General features: G+C 33.7%; 1 protein-coding gene across 1 annotated transcript in view; it reads right to left on the bottom strand.

Annotated features, from left to right (window-relative positions):
• The window catches only part of Usp6nl (USP6 N-terminal like), a 104,787-nt gene extending 79,709 nt beyond the window's left edge, over positions 1 to 25,078 (bottom strand). Inside the window, exon 1 of the mRNA XM_048812751.1 lies at positions 23,300 to 25,078. Within this exon, the coding sequence (XP_048668708.1) occupies positions 23,300 to 23,372 (73 nt within the window). The 5' untranslated portion in view covers positions 23,373 to 25,078. The remainder of the gene's footprint in view (positions 1 to 23,299) is intronic.
• Between the last annotated feature and the right edge of the window lie 384 nt (positions 25,079 to 25,462).

Genomic DNA, 25,462 nt, shown 5'->3' on the forward strand with positions numbered 1-25,462 from the left:
GGGTGCGCTAGGGAAAAATAGAGGTACTTTGCATTAGGCAAAGGGGAGTAAAGGGGGGGAGAGGTCATAAGGGTAGGAAAGATAGTAGAATGAATCGGGCATTATGATCATGCAACTGATCCATGAGAGAAGGGGAAAGGGCTGCCACTGAGCTCAACTGATATCTTCTCGAAGGATTCTGAAAATTCCTATTTACGTTTCTTTACAGTAACCTATATATCCCATTCCCAACTCAAGGCCCTGCCCTCAATTCACATGGCCCAAAATTACACACAAGGTTCAATCCATCCTAAATGATTTTTTTTTTAACACAGAAGGAAAGAGTAAAACTTTTAAGAAGTCACAAGTGGGGGTAAACCTCTTCCAGAATGCTATACTTGATGAGTTTTTGCCAATTTCCACATGGAAGCATATACTCAAAATACACTGGCAATATACTGACAATAAAACATTTACATAAAAGATCTGCTATCCTTCTCATTGCGAAACATTTATAAGCACTGTCTCCAACTCACTGAGTAAACTACCTGGAATAATAATGTATTTCTAACAGTAATCTAAATTCTTCTTTTATAAGCAAATAAGCATTACCAACTTTACAAAGAAAAAAATTGAAAACAACATAAATGTCTATTAATTCAGCTATTAAAAATCATGAAGCAAAATTATGTGTACTGATTTGGATTCATCTCCAAGACACATTTTAAGTATGTACAAGGCAAGGTTCTGAACAAAACTCTGAACTGCTGGGGGTCAGGTATGTACATAAATATACCAGGTTAACCAGTGATCATCCTGGGGGAGATTAAAACTAAGTGACTAAATGGAAAGGACTCTTTTATTTTTCACTGCATCATCATTAGCACACCTTAAAATCATTTACCATGTACCTGTACCATCTAATCAAAACACAAAAACTAATTTTTTTAACAATTACAAATTAAAATTAGCAGAAAAATCCCTCTTGAGGAAAGGCTTAATAGTTCCCTGTTATGCCCTTACTTACCCTCTATGATGTGAACCAAGTGGGAGACTTTGGTGTGAGGGCAGCTCAGTTTTGGGGATATAATGCCTTCCTCCACACTCTTTCTTTACTGCTTTAAAAGAAGGGAAGAATATAAATTCAAAGAGATAGAAACTATGGCCACATGCATAACTACCACTTCTCTCCTCTGAGCAAAAGAAAACCAATTAATAGTTTCTCCTTCAGCAGAACTTATAAGCAGGAGTAGAGATGGGATAAGCAGGAGATTAAGCATCAATATATGAACAGAAGACTAGGGCCAGAGAAACATATCCTTGACCACTGCAATAATTTGTTAAAGGGTCAGCATTTTGCTAAAACTGCAAACCTTCACTAAAGGATAATACAAATGCTAAAGGCATTGCATTTTATGCTATTAAGGACCGGTTCAAATATTTTAAAAATAAGTGCCAGCCAAATAACAAAAATTACAGGAAAATGTGCCATAGTATAGATCAGACAACTTTCCTAGTCAGTTCACCTAGCAAATAAAACAAATCTGAGTTGTTTTGAAATGAACACCTCTAGGGCTTTTCATTTATAATGTTTTAATAAATGCCTTTGGCATATTTTAGAGGGCATTTTTTCCTTTAAACTTTTTTCATATGATATTGATCTTGCCAACCATAATTTTGCCAACAACAGTTTTAAGAATATAAACTTCAAGGTTAATGAGGGATTAATAGAAACAAAAGGCTTTCCAAGCACACTGACAATAAAATATTTACATAAAAAATTTGCCATCCTTCTCATTAATAAACTTCCTGGCAAAAAGGTTACATTACTGTCAATGTTAATGGCAAGTTACTTTAATTGACTGATTTTAATACAGTCAATCTGGTGGGTCCTTTAGTTTCCAATAAAATCATCAATGCCTGACAATTTCATAAACTCCCTGTGTGCAAGGCTCTCTGAAAGTACAAAAATAGATAATCAAGACACCTGGTGGCCTCAAGATACAACCTTGCAAAGGAGATTTAGCAAATTATGTTATATACATGTACGAATATGGCATAATGAATTTCTTTATTATGTATATTAACAATGAACAAAAACAAAGAAAGAAAGAGAGAGGAGAAAGAGAGATGCATTTACCAAAATACTTTACCGGCAATGAGAGAAGCAAAAGAAGCAATCCATCTCAAAGCACATAACACATTCAGTAGAGGACAACCATACCACACTGTGTAGTGCAAACTATTTCTAACATGGAATGAAAACTATACAACAGTTCATGGCTTAATTGGGCGCATCTGAAGTTAGAATAGAAGTTCAGCAAGATAATTCTCTATTTATTTCAATATTTTACATAAGAGCAGATATGGATTTTTCTTCTAACAGAAGCCCTCAGTTGGATTTACATTCCTCCAGAAACCCAAGCATATCTAGAGATTTAGAAGATCAAATTGCTTGGCAAGTATACTGGAATGCCAACAGAAACTAATAAAGTTAATTGACTATTTCCTTTTGAATGCTATCAAGTACCATATATCTTCTGGAAAATGTGGTTATCTTCAGTTTTAATGCACTTTGAAAGAAGATTTCCTACTCAATTATGTCTGGAATGTGTGTATATCTGTAAACACATTCAAACTCTAGCTTGCCCAAACCTACAGTCAACAGTCTCACAGTGCTCTGTGACTGATTCATCCAACAGATCAATACCATTCTATGAAACTGGTCCATTTACTAATAATTTGACTCCATTTCTGATTCTGGTTTTGTCCAATTCAACAGGATTCTTAATAACTTCTCTACCACTTGTTGACATAAACTTAGGCAACTTACAACCTGCAAAAGTTTCATTTTCCTCACTTATACAAGAAAAATAATTTAGATTAGCTAACACTTAAAATATTGACTACGGGTCTCTAGCATGTTATCACAGGTAAACTCAAACAGCCCTATAATGTATTCACCATCATTATCACTAAATTACACATGGAGAAAGGACACTCTGAAGTACCCAAATGTCTCATGGCAGGCGTCAGAGCAGCATCTGAACACAGAATTCAAAGTCCATGCTGGAAATCATTAAAGGTACAGCTGCCTAATAAAATATTTCCTGACAACTCATAAAATTCTTGTGAGGATCACATTTAATCAGGCTCATGAAAGCATTTAAGAAAGGTTAAATGCTATATAAAGTATTTATTATTAGCAAAGTCTTAAGGACAAGACTTATTGGTAACATTAACTATGAAGGTATCTAAGCAAAAGTAAATTCTTTTTTAAAAAGTTAAAAGGACTGAGAAGAACCTTAAAATTCAGTTTCCCCAAACTGGTGATATCCAGATAAAACATCTTTTAAGAGGTCATCACTCAATTTCTCCTTAAATTCTTCCAGAGATGAAAATCTCACAAGATCACAAGTCAACTCATTCCATCTTGAAATGATCTTATTATTAGAAATATCTACCTTTTAGCACTAAGCAAAATTAGGCTTTTCCACATAACAGACCTATAAATATAAATCTTTGACACAGTCACACTATTCAACAAATTTCCTCTTGGAAATTTGACTCTCTCAAATTCAACATGATACCCCAGTAAGGTTTTGATGTAAAACCAACAGCACTATTACCTCTCTTGGCCTAAAAACAAGCATTCCCACCTTTTTTCTTTCTTTCCTGCTGGCAAGTCAATTTAATGGGTTCATATAAGCAGTTACTTAATTAAAATATTTCAGTTCTCTCTTAACAACCTTATTTGTTTGGTTTGGTTTTTGCTACTGGGGATTGAACCCCAGAGCTCTTTACCACTGAACTATATTGCTAACCCTTTTTATTTTTTTATTTTGAGATAAGATCTTGCTAAGTTGCTTGAGGGTCTCACTAAGTTGCAGAGACTATCCTATCCTTCTGCCTCAGCTGCCTCAGACTCTGGGATTACAGGCCAGTGCCACCACCCCCAGTTTATAAGCTTTCTTGATTTCCGTATAAAACTTGACATTTCATCATTTTTATCTAAATCTTTTCTTTATTTTGGTCTGTGATGCTTGCCTCTAAAGATCTTTCTAAATTTTAATTTCATAACCTTATGTTAATGATCTCTATCAATTTTGCACCTTCCCCCTCCCTTCATAAATCTAATAATTATAATTAAATTTTCATTCTAGTTACTGAAAAACTAAATAATCTAAAGCCCTAGGATACACTGACAAAGATCTTCATTCTGTCTGACATCAATAAATTAAATATAGCCCATCGATTTATTACCGAATCTTTTACATGACCCAGCCTCCTACCATCACTCCTTCTTCTGCTCTATGGTCGGCTCACCAAAAACTTTATTAAAGTCCTTTCTTACAACCAAATAAACCTATCATCAACATTTCCTTAGGTTGTCAGCTCAGTGAAAACAAAGACAGGAATTTGCATTTAGTAGTTTGGTTTTCTTATACCCAGAAAACATCTTGAAAATCATAATTTCCTTTTAAATCCATTCATAAAGTATGATTTAATAAAAGCAAGCTAGAATTCTGATTAGAATTAGCAATAGTTCAATATTCAGAATCTACCTGTGCTCTTTTCTCTTTTGAAGTTTAGTTTTCTGGCACCTTCTCCCTGTTTTATTACCCTTAAAAGACTATTCAAAATTATTCCCAAACAGACAGTCCAAGACTATAATTCACCTAATCCTGAAGACCTAAACTGGAAGGGATGTGCTATCTCCCACCTTGCTTCAACTCTCACTTCTGCCCATCCTCTTTTCTGCTTTAAAAAGAACACCCATGAGAACAAAAGGAAGCAAAAAGTCTGGGACTTAATATGCTTTCTCTATCACATTTACATTATATGATCTGCTGTCAATATCTGCTATCTGGTCATTACTGATCTTCAGGATTCAAGAGACACTTCCTAAAGGTTTTTATATCATGTTCCGCACCGTTCACAGATGTCAATTTATTTGTGTTTGAGCTTTCTTGTCCATTATTTTTTAAAGTATTTACTACTCTTTTTCATATAACCCTTTTCTCTCACCTTTCATTCAAACCCTTTTTAAATGTAAATTCAAAAGAGCACCCAAAGTCAGCTGCCTTGTGTATATTCCTTTATTTTTCCTTTTCATAAAAATAAGTACTCACTGTAGATTTTTCTCGTATTAATCCATTTTCCCTTTCCATATGTGACTGTAATCAAACCCACATTTACTGTAATATATTTATAATTCACTTTCCTAAAGAAATCGTATATCACTAACAGGGCACAGGATATTTTTCCTTCATAAGTACAAATTCAAAGAAGTTACCATTACTTCAACCTTATTAACGAGTATTTCCTTATTAGTTGGAATTAGTCCTGGAAAGCAATTCCCTTCATTGTTCCCATAACCTCCTAAATTTACATATTCAACATTAGGACTACAAAATGGATTTTTGCTCATATCTGAATAGGTTCTGCTGTCAGGCTTAAATTCTTGCTGGAAAAAGACAATTACAAATGATAGCAATATCTTACAGGCTCAAAGGTGTTAGGAATAACTCAATGGAGAAAAACAAGACTGTCTTTTCAACAAACAGTTCTGGAATAACTACTCTCTGGAGGGAGAAAACCCCCTTATACCGAACATAAAAATTAACCTAAAATAAATCATAGGTCTAATGTAAGAGCAAAAATTATCTAACTACCAGGAGAAAATCTATCTTTATGACACTGGGTTAGGCAAAGATTTCTTTTAACTATAATAAGCATAAACTATAAAAACTAACAAAAAAAACAAACAGATTACTGTCAGAATAAAAACTCCTGCTCTTGAAAAAGACAAGCCACAGAAAATATTTGAATATATAAATAATTCTTAAAACTCAATGTATTAAAAGACAATCCTTTTTTTAATGAGCAAGAGACTTAAATGGACATATCACAAAAGATATATGAACAGCTGATAAGTATATAAAAAGATGCTCAATATCATTGGTCATTAGAGAAATGCAAATTAAAATCACACTGCGATACTACTATGAACAAAGTTAAAATGACTGACAATACCAAGTGTTGACAAGGATATGGAGCATCTAGAACTCTTGAATAGAACTAGTGAGAATACAAAATAGTAAAGCCACATTAGAAAAGAGAGAAAACAGCGTCTTATAAAGTTAAACATAAACTTTATACTACCACCCAACATCTTGCTCCTAGATTATTTACCAAAAAGAAATAACCAAATCCAAATGGCCATCAATTGGTTAATAAATAAGCAAACTGTGGTTAATCCATATTTTGGAATACTACTTAACAGAAAGAAAAAAACTGCTGATAATATGCAACACACACAAAAAAGGCAAACACAAAAGACTTTATACTGTATGACTCCATTCATATGAAATTTGAGAAAATACAAAATTATAGTGATTGCTTGAGTCCAGTAGCCAGGTCAAACTGAAACAAGAAATCAAGAATTTTTAGGATTCTTGTTGAAATTTTTCTATTTCAGAATACAGTGGTGGTTACATAACTATACATAATTATCAACAGTTATCCAGTAATCTTCTTTAAATGAATTAATTTCATTACATATAAAATTATACCTCAGTAAATCTGAAAAAAGGAACTCGTCACATTTTTAATGCTCACTGACCACTTTACATTTTATTTTATTACAGTCATAATTTCCTGTTTTTAGGAAAACTGTGTCCTGATTTGTCACTTTTAGAGTGTTATAAAAATTAAATAACCAAATTTAGATGAACAATACAAAAAATAATTATCCATAAGCTCTGAATGAGGGCCTAAGGAACTTTCTAAGCAACATAAACTATGACATCTATTTTGGAAGCTATTTGCTTCCATGTTTTAAATGATAGCTCATAAAGTGACCTCACCTTAGTGCATCAGGGCCATCCCACACTCTATTCCTTCCTGTCTGTAACTCTTTCCACTCAATGTGTGGCTGACTCCTATCACTCTTCCCATTTCAACCTAAGACAACTCTTCTGGGAAGTATTCTGTTTTATGATAACCTAGAGTCTTTCTTCACAGAAAATATCAAAATTTGTCATTATTTTGTGTATTTACTTGCTTGTTTTTGGTCTTCTCCACAGAACTCTCAGATTAGTTTATCATTTTATTTACTACTATAACCAGTGTGTGGTACAGACACCTAACTGGTTGCTCAATAAACTTATGAATGTTTGAATAAAAAAAAGTGACCTAATTTAATCCTAATCACAAACCTGGGGACACAAGGTATTGTTGTACAGATGAGAAAACTAAGATTTAGAGAGATTAATGGTCCAAAATTACACAGCTCTTAATGGTGGTGCCATGAATCAACCTAAGGCTACTGTGACGCCAAGTCCTATTCACTTAACTATTAGTTGATGTCTATATACAGTTTAACAGAATTCACTGAGTTTCTACAATGGGTTGTCTACATAGAATCTTAAGTCAAATCCTATCATAAATTCTCAGGACTATTCAAAATATTTCCCTGGAATTTTGTTTGATCAAATATTCTTAGAAATAAAAGGGCCAACTCAATTATTTTGTCAAACAGAGAGATTTACTAGGCATGATGCCTGCTTCCTGGAATAGGCTTTGGTTGGCAACAACTAAATTTATAGTACATTCCTAAGTAATAAATGCACATTTTTGCTAAAGTAAATAATATAGTATTTATACATTCATACTGGTAATAAGGGTCTGCTGTCTCACTATTCTTAAACACTAACTCTCACTATACTGTACTTCCTGCTAAGACCAAACAATAAAGTACTAGCCATCACTAGTAAAAGCTTTGAATGTGGCTAGAGGCATGGCATTATACACCAATTAAGACAAAACAAAGGTTATATTCAGCAGTATGAAATTTTCTACAATAATTCTATTCATTGGGGAGAAATAAAAATCAGAAAAAGCAAAGCACAATGAAAGAGCTTTTAAATAACAGTGTACTTAAATAAGTGAGTCAGAATAATGAGTCATCCTTAAGTGTATGGCTTAAAAATGTGAAAAGATACTACCATAAATTCTAAGATGTTAATCTTAATTCTTTTCAAGGAAATAATGCTGCTTTATGTGGAATTCCTGTCTTCAATGTGGTCATAGTTTTTCCACATGTGTAAAAATCAAATGGTTTTTAAGACCAGTCCCTTTAATATAGTCTATGGATAGGGACTGCTATAGAAGATATGAGTATAACCAACTGCAACCACACATTTGGTGAAATTCTGTAATATTCTTTAAGGTGGGAATAAGAGCAAGAAAACCCTTTTGTATCAGTATAACAATTCACATTGTACAAAAACTTATACACACCAATAGGAAACATGCCAATTAAATACTGTTAACATTAAGTAAAGAAACATTTATCCCCTTGCAAGGGATCTCTTCCTAATTCAATTATTTCTACCATTAGCATCACCATCTAGTCTTAAATTCAAAAGCCTAGTGTTTTTTTGTTTTTTTTTAGCTTTTATTTTTTTCCTTCACCCCTCTACATATAATTTCTCACTAATTTCTTAATATTCTTTTCAATCATCTCTTGCTTTTTTCATTTGCCCCACTACCACATGAACTCACCACCACATTTTGGTCAAAAAAATTGCAACAGTTGTTAAATGCAAAATAAAAAGTTGTTACAAGACAGAGTACAGAGGCCAGGCACGGTGGCACATGTCTGTAATCCCAGTTTGGGAGGCTGAAACACGAGGATCATGAGTCCAAAGCCAGCCTCAGCAATGGTGAGGCGCTAAGCAACTCAGTGAGACCCTGTATCTAAATAAAATACAAAATAGGGCTAGGGATGTGACTCTGATTGAACTCAGGGGCACTCTTAAGAAAATTCAAGAGTTTTCAGTTTTACATGGTAGGGAGACAAAATTGAAGCTCAGGGTACGGCATGAACCAGGGCCTGAAGAGCCAAGCAAAATGTGAGTCCCTTAACTCCTCAATGCATCTTCTGCTTATCCACAAACAGCACAGAGTAAGAGAAATCAGGTGAAGAGTTTCAACAGGAAGTTAAAAGGCTAAACAGTGCTCTTAGCAGTCTCAGAGTCCTGAGAGTTCTGGATCCACCAAGGAGACAGGAACCTGGGAAGCACCCCAGACTTACAGCTGAGGTCCCTAAATAACTACACCCTAGGATTAATGGAAAAATAGAAATAAATGAGGCTTTATAAATACTGAAAAACAGACTTTCAACAGCTCAAGAATTATTTTCACTAATTGTTCTGCCTCTTCTTTATTATTTTGTTTTGTTTTGTTTTGGGGTACCAGGGATTGAACTCAGGGGCACTTGACCACTGAGCCACATCCTCAGCCGTATTTTGTATTTTATTAGAGACATGGTCTCACTGGGTTGCTTAGTACCTTGCATTTTAAATTGCTGAGGCTGGCTTTAAACCCATAATCCTCCTGCCTCCGCCTCCCGAGCCGCTGGGATTAAGGTATGCACCATGGTGTCCAGTCTGTCCTGCCTCTTCTTTTAACTGCCTGGCAGAAGTTAAAAACTTTTCTGCAAATCTGTATAAATTTTCTATTTGTACTATGTACATTCCTTTAAAAGTTACCATGTATATGAAGAAAGAGAAGAAAGGGAGAAAAAAAAGGAGGGAAAGGAGGGAAGGGGATGAGAAGGAAGAAGGAAAGGAAACAAGACAGAGACAAACCTACAGGGTAAGATAGACTTTTTTTTCCTTTTCCTTTTTTTTTTTTTAAGAATCAGAAGAAAATTCTACAACTGAAAGATACAATAGCTGAAATTAAAAATTCAATAGTTAGGCTTAACAGTGGATTAGACACCATTGAAGAGAGTAGTAATGATCTAGAAGACAAATAAAAAAAAATACATAGACTGAACAAAGAAAAAAGGATGGAAAATACATGAAAGAGCATAGGAGACATTTGAGACACAAGGAAATAGCCTAACATACTTGTGATTATAGTCCCATAAAGGGAACACAGAATGGTACAGAAGTAATTTTTGAAGAGTTAATAAGTAAGAATGGTAACTCAGAAGTTTAAAAGAAACAACAAAACCCAAGGTGGATTTGATACCAAGAAAAACATCTGGACGCATCAGAGTAAAACTTCTGAAAATTACACACAAGGAAGAAATTTTTAAAAGCAGTCAGAGAAAAAAATAACCTTCCTATGAGCAGAAATAAGACTAATGGGCAAATTTCTTTAAAAAAAAAAAAAAAAACTATGGAAGTCTGAAGACAATGAAATAGCACCTTTCAAATTCTGAAAGAAAATAAACTGCAACTTGGGATTTCAAAAAATGCTGGAAACATTCTTCATAATGAATGCCTCTGGGTGCAGTGGTGCTTTTTCCTCCCAGCAACTGAGGAGACTGAGGCAGAAGGATCACAAACTAGAGCCCAGAATGGGCAATCTAGCAAGATTCTGTCTCAAATTTAAAACAAACAAAAAAATGAATGCAAATAAAAAGGACATTTCTGGATAAACAGAAATGAAGGGGTACTCCCTGAACGCTAAACTTTGCATCATGCGGTTTTCTGAATGTCTATACCCAGACACCCATAAGATAAATCCCAAAGTGTCAAGAACAACCCTTGACAGTTTGGTCCCAGTTTGTGGTTAGTGAATTCTAAATATACCTTCTACCATTTCCCATCCATGTATCTCACAGTCAACTCACACTGTAATTCTTCCTCAAACAACTTCTAACTCCTTTAGATTATCGTATCTACTTACCTCATTAAATTGATATAAAATGTATTACTTATTCTTTATTAAAGTCAGTGATTTTTTTTCCTGGAGTTTTTTGACAATGTCCAAATTCAAAGTATAATGTCTCAGCATATTTTATTATGCTTAATACTAATACACATTTTGATATTACCATAATGACATATGCAGATCAACAGCTGATTTTAAAAAAGCACAGAAAGTAATACAAGCCATTAAGTCAAGTTTAGTTATATACTTTTGTAATCATAACAGTACAATTTTCAAAATAAAAACTGCTAAATTCTCTAAGCTAAAAGTCCAAGCCATGATGGTAATGCTTCCTAAGAAAGTGTGTGTGTGTGTGTGTGTGTGTGTGTGTGTGTTCCTATGTGCATGTACTGTGTATGTAGTATCTACAATGTGATATACAAACTTGTTCCTTAAGGAGTTTCTGAAGATTACAAATAAATGTGTAAAAGCTTTTGGAAATATCCTAATTTATTGCCCAAATAACAATTTCTACTTCATACTTTGAGGCAAGGAAATTAAAACTTCAAAAGTATTATGAAAATAAGTAGTAAACTCAGTCATTTTTTTAGTACAATAAAACAGCAACCTTAAGATCAAACTTTAGTCTAACTTGTGTGCTCCAAACACAATATTAGGCTTAATTACCACCTTGTCAGCAAAGGCAAAAATCACCTTAGCATCAAATAACATAAAGAAAATACAAATATTTTAAAGCTGAGGTGCTTTTTTTCTTATATAATTCTGCCCCAAAACACCCTAATCCTTTTTCCCCTGTACCATAACAACTTTCTCTAAAAGAGGAAGCAACATTGTTGGGTTTTCCACTTTTAAAAAAAGATTCCTAGGCTAAGGAACATTTTATTTACCAAGGCATCCCAAATAATTAATACACAGCTGTGACCCAAAGGTAAACACAGGAGGGGAAAGGCCTCTAAACAGTAAATACCAGGTATTCAAACAGAAATAAACTGAAGTTCTTTATTTTAGCCACAAAAAGTCTCTCAAATATTTTACAAAACTTTCACACAAAACTAATTTATCTTGGGCTGGGGATGTGGCTCAAGTGGTAGTGCGCTCGCCTGGCATGCATGCAGCGTGGGGTTCGATCCTCAGCACCACATAAAATAAAATAAAGATGTTGTGTCCACCGAAAACTGAAAAATAAATATTAAATTCTCTCTCTCTTTCTCTTTTAAAAAAACTAATTTATCCTGTTTTTATTCAGAACAAATTTTAGACAATTAAAACAGGCTTAGGGTTGCTTTACTCTCAAAGTCAAAAAAGATGAGAAGCTGAAGGTTAGAAATTGGAAAAAAACTATTAAAGGCAGATATACTAATAATGTGTAAGAAATAACTGTCTACCTAAAGGAATCAGAAAGTTAAAAAAAAACTATTAGGAAGAATTATAACACATTTATCTAAATCTACTTTGACTACACTCAAGCAGTGTTAAATATCTCATTAGGCCCTTAATTACTATTAAAAAATATTTAATTTGCTATCTTATGTTTTAAGATAGTAAAATGAAATTTTAAAAAGTAGTTTCAACCATAATAATCAAAACATAAGTCTGTGTTTCAAGCATCTCCCCCCAAAAAAATCCACATTGAAGAATATTACATTTCCTAATTGAACAGTTCCTATATACTTGTAAAATATTCAAGCAACACAGAAATGTATCAAGAAAAGTGAAATCTCCTTCTCCACACCCCTTTCCAATCCTACTCCCCAGTTGTGTTTTTGGTATGTCTCTATAACTTCTTTCTCCTCTGCATACTCCAAAACAGATACAATCACACCACACACATACACACCTGCATACAAACACAAGGATATATGTAAACATGTATGAGAGCATGGGCAAGAGAACCATACTATGCATATTGTTCTGCAATTTTTTTCTATTTCTCAAATATATTTCATAGATATTTTTGCAGGTCTGATTAATCAGGCTTTTTCTTTTCAGCAACTGGCTATACTATACTCCATAGTATGGATATACCACAACACATTAACCTTTCTTCTACTGACATATAATTTCTAATGGTTTCGTATTATATGAACAATACAACAGTGAAGATCTTATGTCATGATATGTAATCTGTGTACACACATAAATAGAACTGTATTTCTATAGAATACTTAGTCACAAACTAGCATTGGTGAGCCAGTGAAACACAATCTTTAATTTTTATTAAAAACACCAAATCGTTTACCAAAAAAAGTTTGCCAATTTGTTCTCTTACCAACAATGTGTATATAGCCTTCTTTCATCACACTGGACATCATTCAGTTTTAAATTTTAGCCAATCATTAGTTTATATCTACATCCTCAGACAACCATTGCTAGATTCCTATCAATACTCTCACATCTTCCTTACCAACAGAACCCAAATCTTTGCAGTAAGAATGTTCCAAGTTTAAAAATAAACTGTTTCCTTAGCCCCCTGCAGCTACTAGAAGCCATGCAACATAGTTCTGGCTGATGGCGTAAGGACAGGCACCCTGGATTTTCCCTTTTTCTTTTTCTTCTGGTCTGCCTCTAAAACCCATAGATGTGGATGCAGCAGCGATCTAGCCATAACAACAAAAATTGAGCATGGCTCAGCAGGTAAGTGCACTCCAGCACTACTTTGCCACTATAAACTGGCTACTGAGTTTACCTATCTGAAATGTTTCAGCCACCCACTCAGATTTTTTAAATTTTGCATCTAAATGTAATTTAAACACTAAACAGATCTCTGATTATTTGTGACATTGAATATATTTCCATGTGTTACCAGCCGTTTGTACTCCTTCTGTAATTTGTCTGTCATGTATGCCAAATTTTCACTTAGTTGTCTGGATCTGTAAACATGGAATTCTGTAGAACAGAATCACATGTGGGCACATTTCTCAGTGCCCCCGTCTTATTAGATATTTATAAATAAGTCTTGGAAAAATAATAGTATTGGTCTTCTGGTAGTTCTTTTAAAACAAGATGTTTACTTACCTATAATCCACCTATCATATTCCTGGGTATTTATACTAGAGAAACAAAAATGTGTATCCACACAAAAACCTGGATGTGAATGTCAGTAGCATCTTTATTTGCAACAGTCAAAAACTTGAAACAATCCAAATATCCTTTATTGAGTAAATGATTAAACAAACCCTGGTACATCCATACTATGAAGTTCTTCTCAGCAATAAACAGAAACAACTACTGGTACATGAAACAACTTGCTTGAATATCAAGTCAAAAAAGCCAATCCCCAAAGATAACATAAGATTCCATTTATATAACATTCTTAGAATGACAAAATTATAGAGAACAAATTAGTGGTTACAAGAGTTAGGGAAGGACTGGGCAAGTGAGGGGGATGGGAATTGACTATAAAGGGGATTTGTGGGTGATGGACGGTTCTGTCATCTTGACCTTGATGGTGATTACATGAATCCACAGACGATAAAATTGCATGGAACTATGCATGCACACAACACAGCAAGTGCATGTGAAACTGATGAAATCTGAAAAAAGTACACCAATATCAATACCCTGGTTTTGATATTTAAAGCTATTAAAAAATGTTATCAATGGAGGAAACTGGGTAAAGGGTACATGGGACCTCTCTGCACTATGAATCTATAATTATCTGTAACTTTCTATGAATCTATAATTATCCCAAAACAAAAAGGTTCTTTCAAACAGTACTTGGTTCTGTTTTCCAAAACCCCTTAATTAATATATCCATTCCCTACTTTTCAACTTTCTCCCAGTGGAGTCTGGCTAAAGTTTTTCCTTCTTCTCAGTTCAACTCCAAATTCCACATTTCTAAATCAAATCAAACATGACAATCAGAGTACATGAGAGTGCCAATGCTTCCCTACCAATTTTGCGCAAATAACTCTCAGCCACTGAGAATTCAGCAGTGGGAAGCCAGGGTTATCAAGAACAGCCATTCCAAAACAGCATTTCATTGACATTTTTGCATTGTTTGCTTTACAGAAAGATAGGGAACTTCTCATAATTATTTAAAATTTAAGGGAATATTCAAACATTCTTAAGTAATAAATTAGCCTAAGCCAGAGTTTCAAAGCATAGTATCCATATTTTATTAGATGTTTCTGATAATTGCAGTGATAAAACTAGCAGATGTTCAGGTATTTGTCATTAAAAACCCTCCATGACTAAGTAGCATAATGACCTTTATTAATCACTGCATCTGGTGTCTGTCAAATGGGGAAGAAATGATACTCAGCAGCCTATTTTTAAAAAGTAACAAGTTATCTGAATGAAGGCACTTCTGCACATTTAAATGACACTGAATTATATTAAGATAATAGTACAAACAGACATTTAATTCCAAGAAGCAATCTAAGTGAAATAACTCATTGCAAATCTAATTGTTCTCTAGAGAATGATCATAATGTCTACTGGGCAGTCTGTTTCAGTAATAAAATAATATAAAGAATTGAATCCTCTCAGTAATTAGGCAAGTCATTCAATTTATCAATTATCTATTATTCATATATGTATTCATCACTTTGATGATAAGCTACAGAGAAAGGAATACCAAGGAAGCTCATGGATCACACTATATTATTTAGAATTAACTTCCTTCCAAACAATGAATGAACAGCAATCTTTATTCTGGCTTAATAAAGGATAAGTACTTTAAAAAATAATTACAGACACATATGCTATAAGGTAAAAAGCAGAGACATTTTAAAAAGGTATCTAAATCATATCCAAGTGATGACTGGTACCTCTGCTCTACCAGTTCCCAGCTATCCACTATGCCAGATTTATAAAACCTGAGAAAGTACAGTCACTGATTAAATCGGTATCTTAGAAGATGTCTCAGAGACTTCGATCACATACCAAGACCATATAAAAATTTGATTCATACTAGTGGTTTCAAAATATCCACTCTTTTCTCCATTACAAGGTAATATGGATGACATATATTTATGACAGTATGTGCTATCCAAAATAGCTCAATCAATACATTTAGGGCTTGCACACCAATGTTATTGTATATTAAATAATAATAAATGGGCATTCTATCTGATCTCACTACACCACAGGCAAACATCATTCTACGGAAGTTAAATTTTTTACAGGGTTTTTTTTTCCTCATATGGATATAATAATCTGTTTAAAGTGAAAAATAATTTAAATCATACCTAGATGTTATTATTATGGAAACATAAGAACTAAGTTTTGCTTGTTATAAGAAGGGATTTTTTTTTCTTTTTGACACTGACTATATTTCCTTTGCTATGCTCATGTGATAAGCATTTGAATACACTAAGGAAGAACACAGAAAGAAGCACCATACAGCAGAACAAAGAACACAGAAGTTAAAGAAATGGGAAACCCAGATAAAATCAGCATGCTATAAGAATGTGTCATCCAGAAAGTATTTACAAGGTGATCTGCAAGTCTCTGTATTGCAAGGCCATGCACAGCCCCTCACCATTCAGACACAGACAGACAAAAGTGGAGTCTTGAGAAAAGGAGCACATTTCTGAGACTCACATCACAGATGGCAGAAAGGGTTCTGGACTCCTGTTACTTCAAAGACTACTTGAACAAATGTAGTTTTGATATTAATAGAAATACTGATTGCATTTAAAAAACTAAAAAGATTATTTTATTCAACAAGCATACACTGAGGATTTACTACATGCATAGATAATAATGCTATGCGGTCTGGGGGAACTTATATACCATGTGAAGAGATGAAACAACCACTATTAAGTATTTTTTACAACAAAGGCAGTGATTAACTGAAAAACAGAACCACAGGCTAGAACTAGATGGTGACGAAAAATGAGTTGGAGGACAAGTAGCTCCCCAAATTCCTGACAAAAGAGACTGCTTCACCCTGAAAGCATTGAGCACTTAGCAAGAATGTCTGACCAAAAAGTTATTCTAAACTGTGGTACAATGTACAACTAAAAAAAAAATGCATTCAAGCAGTTGGTATTTATACAATATTTTTTCTCAAAATGACAGTAAAAGATAGTCCAACACACAATAAATTTAAAACTATAGTAACTCCAAATATCATGCACACTTTTTTACTTAAAGAACAATATTTACTACGTGTGAAGTGCTATTCTAAGCACTTTACAAATGTTGACTCATTTAAATCACAATTAATAATCTTATGAAAACTTTTGTCTCCTGCTATTCATCTGGTTTAATATATAAGGAAAATGAGGCACAGAGAAATTGAATTACCTGCCCAAGGGCATATAACTAATAAGTAATGGATTCTAGATCCAAACCCCAACAATTTAGCTATACAATCTACCACCATTCAAATTTTTGAACTTTCTGCAATGTGTCTATTGTGCACTTACAATGTGGTTAATATAACCAAAGAACTGCATAATTTTGTTTTGCTTGATTTTAATTGTTTTAGTTTAAATAACCACATATAGCCAGTGGCTACCATGCTGGACAATTCAGATTACACTGCTTTACCGGTAGCCTCAATGACTAAGAAAAGAATGTTGCTCAAGTGGTCCACTACAGCCCAGTTTAAACATTTAAATAATTCATACATTTTTTTTTAATTTCAGTTTGAAGTAATTACTGATTGCAAAAACTTACTACCTTAAACTGTGTTTTAAGAACACTATATTGAATCAGACATTATCCATAAAGCCCGGTATTCTGTCCTAAGCATAAAAATCTTATTCATCTAAGAGATCAGTAGAACATCAACAACAGTGATAACAATAACAAAACGAACAAAAACTGCTTAACAACACATGTAGTCCCTACAGTGTGCCAAGCCCTGAATAAGTCCTTTACATGTAGTACCCCCTTTCAGTTTTCATGCTGCTCTTATTATTACAATCCCTACTTTCAGATAAAGAATGAAGCTCAGGAAATTTACATAACTTGCCAAAAGTCATACAGCTAATAGATGAACAAACCTAGGATTGCACCCGCAATGTGCCTGTATAGAAAAGTTCTTGCTCTGTGTAACTACCCTACTCTTTGCTGCCCTTCCTCTTCATCAAATCACTCATAGAAATGTGTATCAACTTAGCAACAAAATTGGAAAATCTCCAAAAGCTATTCATAATTAAGCCAAATACACAACTTTCTATGTCTACTATAAACCAATTTATCAATCTATGTGCATATGTGGGCAAGGAAAAAATAAACATATTCAGATGGGCTTTATGAATTGATACTGTAACCCAACAGGATACTATAAAAAGAACAAAACTGGCCTTAAGAAATATTCTATGAATGTGAGTGCTCTGAGATTTTAAGAGAACAACTAACATATAATATGTGGAAAACACCATGACACAGGCATGTTCTCTGACTTGCCTGAAGTCACAGGATGGTAAAACTAATCACAGGTCTTCTGACTCCTAAATTATCGATATTACCACATTATAATGGTCCTGTGTCTCAGCTTAGGATATACATTATTCCTCAGGATATGCACTATTTCTCATTAAAACTGTCCAATCCCAGCACAGAACAAAATACTCTGTAACAGTGTTTAAGCTGTATACTAAAAGACTATATTTAAATGACACTTATTTCTAGTCTTATTTATTACTAGCAATACTAGCAAGGACTGCTTTGACTGCCAAGAAACGAATCAAGACATCTAGAGGAGTTGGGATGGATATACATGCTCCTTATTGTCACTAGTGTCACAAAAGATTAAACTTCTATATTTTTCCCCCACTGTACTGCTTCTGTTATCATGGTCACATTATGGCTGCTGTACAACTCAAGGAACTGCGTTCACATTTCAGGTAGACAGAAGGCTGTAACAAGGAAGCAGAGGTGAAAACCACCTCAGATGACAGAACTTTCCCAACAATGCCGTGCAGGCTTTTGCTTGCATCTCAGGAAACGGAGTTTGTTGGCTTGTTTTTTATTTGTTTTGTTTTGTTCTGAGCACAAGTTCACTCCAAACAAAATCAAAGTTCCATCATTAGTAAAGATTTAAAGGAAAATGGTTCAGCCAGAAGAAGAAGTTGTGCTCCATTTGTGTACACTGTGTCTAAAATGCAATCTACAGTCATGTACAACTAATTAGAATAAATTAAAAATAAAAATAAAAGAAAATGGATACTATACTACTGGCAATCGTATCTACATATGCAGTCAAATTCTCAAATTCTCGTTAAATATTTTTTATCATAGCATCATCGTTTTGGGTCAAGAGCAAGATATGCTTTGCAAATCATAAAGAATTACATATCTACAACTAAATAAAGTATAAAAGATGCTATAACTTCAGTGTTTCAAGATCAAGTAGTCAATATCTGAAGCAAAATATAAATACATTTTAAATTGAAGCCAAAATATACTATCTGCCCATTACAAAGTATGTCAAAGGAGTCATTTTACATATCTTTCTGTTCACTGTTTATTAGCTCTATTCCATTTATCTAAGATCATTTTATAAGAACATTATATAAAACATGGGTAAAAACAGAATGGAAGCAAAAACATTCAGTATGACAAAACATGTATTTTAATTGACATTTGCTGGTCAATTCAGAATTTAAAAGGTGTAGGAATAGAGGCAAAAGCAAAGTCCTGAGATTACAATGAAAGTAATGATTAATTCTGATCCAGAACAACCCATGTGGGGGTGGCATTTGAGCCTCAAAATCCAATCTGGCAAATAACTGTAACTGCTCTGGAAGGTCAGGGCTTGCCATGCAGATGGGGCAGCCATTTGGGAAGCAAATGAAGCATTCTGATGCAGTTGGCACAAAGGTGTATGGAGAGATCTAGTGACATGTCTAGATATACAGTGTTAAGTCCAAATTCTAGATTTTATGGTTGATTCATAAAGCTATTTCAGACAGGAAAGGAAAGATGGAGCGTAGGGTCAAATGACTAGTCTTGCTCTCACCTCCTCCCATACCACCCTAATAAGAGTATTTCCAAACTTCTTTACATGGTATTTACACGGTCTCTTCATGTGCGGGCACCTGAGATCCCCTCTAACACCATCTCCACCACTATTCCCCAGCCCTCATCTACTTTTTTTGGTCAGATTTAACAACCTGCAGATTTTCCAATATATTTTCCCTCTCTTAATTCCATAACTTTTTAAAAACATGCAATTTTGCTGAGTACAGTGGTACACGCCTGTAATCCCAGCAACTAGGGAGGCTGATGCAGGAGGATCACAAGTTTCAGGCTAGCCTCAGCAACTTAGCAAGGCCCTAGGAAACTCAGCATGACCCTGTTTCAAAATAAAAAAAGATAAAAAAAATAAAAAGCTAGGGATGTAGCTCAGTGGTAAATAGCCCCTGGATTCAATCCCCAGTACCCAAATAAATAAATACTCTTTCCCTTGGGATGCTTATACACCTCAAATACCCGCCACCTACAAGCTAGCTAAACTTTGTGCATCCTTTGAGAATCAGATTCTTTCACTTCCCTCATTATCAAACTAGAGTCAGAAGAGAGTTATGCCTCTGGGAATTCGCATGGCTCTATTGCAACACCTATCATATTATTGTAATTACTTTTGTCTCTGACTACTTCATATTGAGTTTTCTTGAGGATACTCGTTTACACCCTTGCATCTAAGGTGTATTATGTTCAATGCAAGTTTATCAGATGAAGTGAAAGAGGAAGTTACTATAATAATCTAGAAGAGAGGTGATAAGGAATTAACATTGGGAATGAAAAGGTCAGGGAAGACAACAAAGCTCATGTGTCCTTGTGTTCTATTATCAGGAGATAACATCAGGGCCTCATTCAAAATCAACTCTTGGAATAATTTTAATAAATTTGGCCATCTAATATAAAATGAATAATTTGAATCACTAAAACATTCAATCATACTCAGCACACTTCTGCTTTGACAAACTAGGGAGATGTATACTATTTTCAAAAGAATTTTATCCAAATAAACATGAATCTTTTGAAGGAGAAAACTAAGCTCCTCAGAAATACACAGTTACAATGATTATATTTATGCCTGTGTACATCTGAAGAGACTATGTGGTTAATTTACTTTTCAGTCTGCTCAAAAGTGAGTGTTCCCGCTTTGCCGATCTAGTAGAGCTTAGCCCTAGAGATGAACAATAATGAGGACATTTGAGAGGAAAACTGCGACAATTTATATTCCATTCAGCACATCTCATCCCTTTCCCTAGTCCACAAGACTAAATTATTCTAACTTTGCCCATGATGGTCTCATGTCAAAACATACAAACCAACTAGATACCTCTGCCCTAGCTCTGCAAACACTCTTAAGACAAGGTTGTCTTAATAAATGTATGTTTGCTTGTTCATTCATTCATTCATTCACTTCTTAATTTCCCCCCAAAATTCCCAAACTAGACTTCGGTCCCACAATAAATCTGTTGACTATACCAAAGAAAACTAATTAATGAAAACCTCTTAAACCCCAACTTTCATAGTTTAGGATAATATCCCCTTCATATATCAATTTTTCCAGACTACCTACTACTATCACTGTGAGTAGAATATTTGAAAATGTTGTACTTTCTCTACATCCATCCAAATCCACACCATATTTTAAAGAACTGAGATAAAAAGTCTCTTTATTTTGGATCAATATTTTATATTTGTCTGCATGACCTGACTTTGCTCAAGGAAGTTATCAGTATTAAAAATTACAAAAGGATAAAATAGAAAATTAACTGAATGATTAAGAATATTATTAGAAGAGGTTTGAAAAAAACACACTTATGAATAAGAAAAAAAAAATCTTTGCATAAGCTTCTTCTGTTTTCCCCATTCACAGAAAATTCCATCTGAAACAAATTAGAAAAAAACCTGAGGAAAAAAAGCCATGTTATCATTTTACTATATAGTATCTTTTGGTAATATTTTTTCCATAATTGTATAGTATTACCTGTCCTATGAGATATACATACTTTGAAAGGAAAAAAATAATAATATTCTTTTCCCTGGCTACATTCCAAGTAACTGTGATTGTTACTGAAAAAAAAAAAAAAAGGAACAGTCCAATAAAAAATTCTGACTATAAAAGTCAAACTGTATGAATTTGGTATTTTCAAACAGTTTGAAATTACCTTAACTAATTTGTATCCTCCTGAAATACTGAAAAGTAGTAAGCTTTTCTAAAAATGCCTAATTGTTAGAATGTTATGATTTAGACCCAGGAATGTAGTCTACTTCTAAAGAAAGGGGAGGAGAAATATAGTAGAAAACAGGAAATAATTATAAAGCAACCTAAATAATACTGTCAAATTTCCAAAGGTAAACAATGATATAGTATTTCCATTTCTTCATTTAAATACCATGTTCTTCCATAAAATTTAAAAACAGCCAAGAACAACAGTCTAAGGTCTCTTTCAGCTCTAACAGTCTGCATATGGTTCAGCATACTGTATATTAGGATATTGTTTCAGACCATCATCCTAAATCATTTTTTACATGGGACGTTAAGGAATCTCATAAGCTTTATTTTAAAATACTGATCATGCTATGTTAAAGAATAAACCTAAAATAATCTATATTTTGTATCATACATGAGGTATATTTATGCTCCTCAAACCATATAAAGATAGAATCCTTACATATAAAGCATTATATTCTTTTTATATATATATATAGTTGTAGATGCACAGCATGCCTTTATTTGTTTAGTCATTTATGTGGTGCTAAGGATTGAACCCAGTGCCTCATACATGCCAGGCAAGCGCTCTGCCACTGAGCTACAGCTCCAGCCCTAAAGCATTATATTCTTACATATGAAAATGCTAATACATAAATTTATCAACCAAATAACTTTAAACCATAGATTAAATTAGTGAAACTGCCACTATTATCACCTTAGCTAATAGCCTGCATTTTTTGAAAGTCAATTAAATCAATTCCTAATTGTCATTTCAGAGACTATTTCATATGTTTAAAAAGAAAAATATATAAGTATTTCTTCAAAGGTATCTATTAGCTCATTTTAATATCTGTAAGTCAGACAAGTAATTTCCCAAAATTTGTAACATATTTCAGCACATACCAGACACAAGCTACAAATACAACATTGCTAGTTAACAAGCCAATATAAATGGCATTGATTAAGCATCTAATCATAAACAAAAGAGATTAACTATTCAACTAAAAATGGCATTCATTGGCTAAGTTCTTATTTATTACTATTATTTTATCAGTTACTCACACAAATAAGAACAATCTAGTTCTTCTGTCTTGCTACAGGCAGAATCCTTGCTTGTTCCCTTCTAATTTCTGCTATGAAAATTAATATTTTAAAATTAATAGAAAAAATGATTATACAAATATTATTTTGCTACCAAAACACATAATGCAAGAGGATCTTTACAACGTAAAAAACTGTTGCAGTAGCAATATCCCAAGCTCCCCTTATTCTCTGTACCTTTTAATAAAATATGTCTAATTTTTGGCTTAAAACAGGAATAACGAATCATGCTAACAATTATGCTATTACCTTTTCAAATACCATAATACATCAGAAAAGCAAAAGCATACACGAAAGCTCAAAATTCCTTTTTTATAGCTGTTCTTTAGGTAATACTTATCAGAATCTCTGAGTGCCTTAAAGTGCTCAGATTGTTCATTCTGCTGATGTTCCTACCTTCCTTCACTGTCGCTGCTTTTTGCCTTGATGGTGTCACCAGCTCCTTTACAATCTGCAAGACTTGAATCATTGCTAGTTAACAAGCCAAAGACTCCAGCTGCTTCCACCAGAAATCCAACAGGTTTCATCATCAAGAGCTTATTGCATTTTTGCTTTCTGAAAGCTCAAACACGAACACAGTTCAACTTCTGAGAAATAAATGCTTTGCCTAGCTATCCATGGAGGCTCGAGAGCAGTTAATAAGAAGCAATGAAAGGAAAGGCTCTATCTTCTTGAAAAGATGAATTCAAAGTGATTTCAGCACATGTGATTTCAGTCCAAAATGTATTATTTTGCAAAGCATTAACTAGCTATAAACAAAACAAAATTTGAATAATTTGTAAATCACTAAGCACAGTAAAAACACTGTCTCACAAAAGCCATGACAGGAGAATTAAAGTGCTCTGCTATAAATTCATACAGGGGATCACAGATGCCATGTGCAAGTTTTTAAGTAGAAACCAAAATATCCTGCACTGTCGAAAGCCTTAATACTTTTTTCCAATTTCTCAAAAACCTCATATTTGAAGCAGAAAATAAAATACGGGTAAAAATAAAAATCTATCTTGCTAACTCCAAGCTCCCAGATTTGCATAAAAGATATGGTGTCTAAAAAACATCCTATAAATTACTTGTCCTCCTCCTCACACACACACCTCTGACATCTCAGTACATGAATAGAAGTCTAAGTTCACGTGCACACTAGAAATTCTCAAAGGAGTTAGTAAATTCATTGTTCTCAATGCCAGAGGCATGGACCAGAGAATTCTAGAACAAGCATAACCATTATCTCTGTCATATAGTTTTTAACAGAAAAACCACAAATAAATATTTGAAAGCCTTGTTATACATTCCATTTATTACATAGCAGACCTTCTCAAAGTAAACCGACATAATTAACTCAAATCAACTGCATTCCTATACATCAGCAATGAATAATCTGAAAGGGAAATTAGTAAAACTATCCTATTCACAATAGCCTTGAAAAAGATAAAATATTTGGGAATCAATCTAACGAAAGAGGTGAAAGACCTCTTCAATGAAAACTATAGAACAGCAAAGAAATTAAAGAAGACCTTAGGAGATGGAAAGCAATCCCATGTTAATAAACATAATACTTAGTGGAGAATCACCATATTCTGTATCACCAACTTTCCTGCTTTTCTTTCCTTCCCATTTATTATTGTGAAATTTTTAACATAGCATAAAGTAATGGATCCCACAGCAAATCAAAGGCAGCTTCTTTCTCCTTCTGACAGTTAAAGGCTTACTTGTTGTTTTCCCGTTTTTCAATTGGACAAGTGCGGTACACAGTGAATCAACGAGGATTAGAAGTAAAACAAAGTCCTGCTTTCTCTACCAGCAAGGTTTCTCTGTAAAAACGTAGTTTTAAAATTCAGGGCAAAGTTTTCAGCTTCTCAGAGAAGAGATGCTACAACATATGAACATATATATATATATCCACTCATAATGTATACTCCATTTGGGTGTTAATTTAAGAGATCTATGAACCCACGACAGGAAAAAAAAAAAAAAAAAAAAACCTGTAAATAAAAGACAAAAGAGGGCAACTATCCCAACTATTTATTATCTTTAAAAAGCATATCTGCACTTGCAAATTAAATTAAAGAAAGAATCATATAGGTCAAAGACCAAGTTTGAAATCTCAAATCAAAACTTTGGTTTTGATCAAGTGGGGCTTATCCCAGGGATGCAAGGTTGGTTCAACATACAGAAATCAATAAACACAACTCATCACATCAATAGACTCAAAGACAAAAATCACATGATTATCTCCATAAATGCAGAAAAAGCATTTGACAAAATACAGCATTCATTCATGTTCAAAACACTAGAAAAACTAGGGAAAATGGGTACATAATTCAACATTGTAAAAGCTATACATGCAAAACCCAAAGCCAATGTCATTCTAAATGGAGAAAAATTGAAAGCATTTCCTCTAAAAACTGGAACAAAACAGGGATGTTCTCTTTCACCATTTCTATTCAACATAGTCCTGGAAACTCTAGCCAGAGCAATTAGACAAAAGAATGAAATTAAAAGGGATATATATGAATAGGAAAAGAACTCAAAACTATCCCTATTTGCTGACAGGATTCT

This window comes from Marmota marmota, unplaced genomic scaffold (genome assembly GCF_001458135.2).
Source record: "Marmota marmota marmota unplaced genomic scaffold, marMar, whole genome shotgun sequence".
NCBI lineage: Eukaryota > Metazoa > Chordata > Mammalia > Rodentia > Sciuridae > Marmota > Marmota marmota.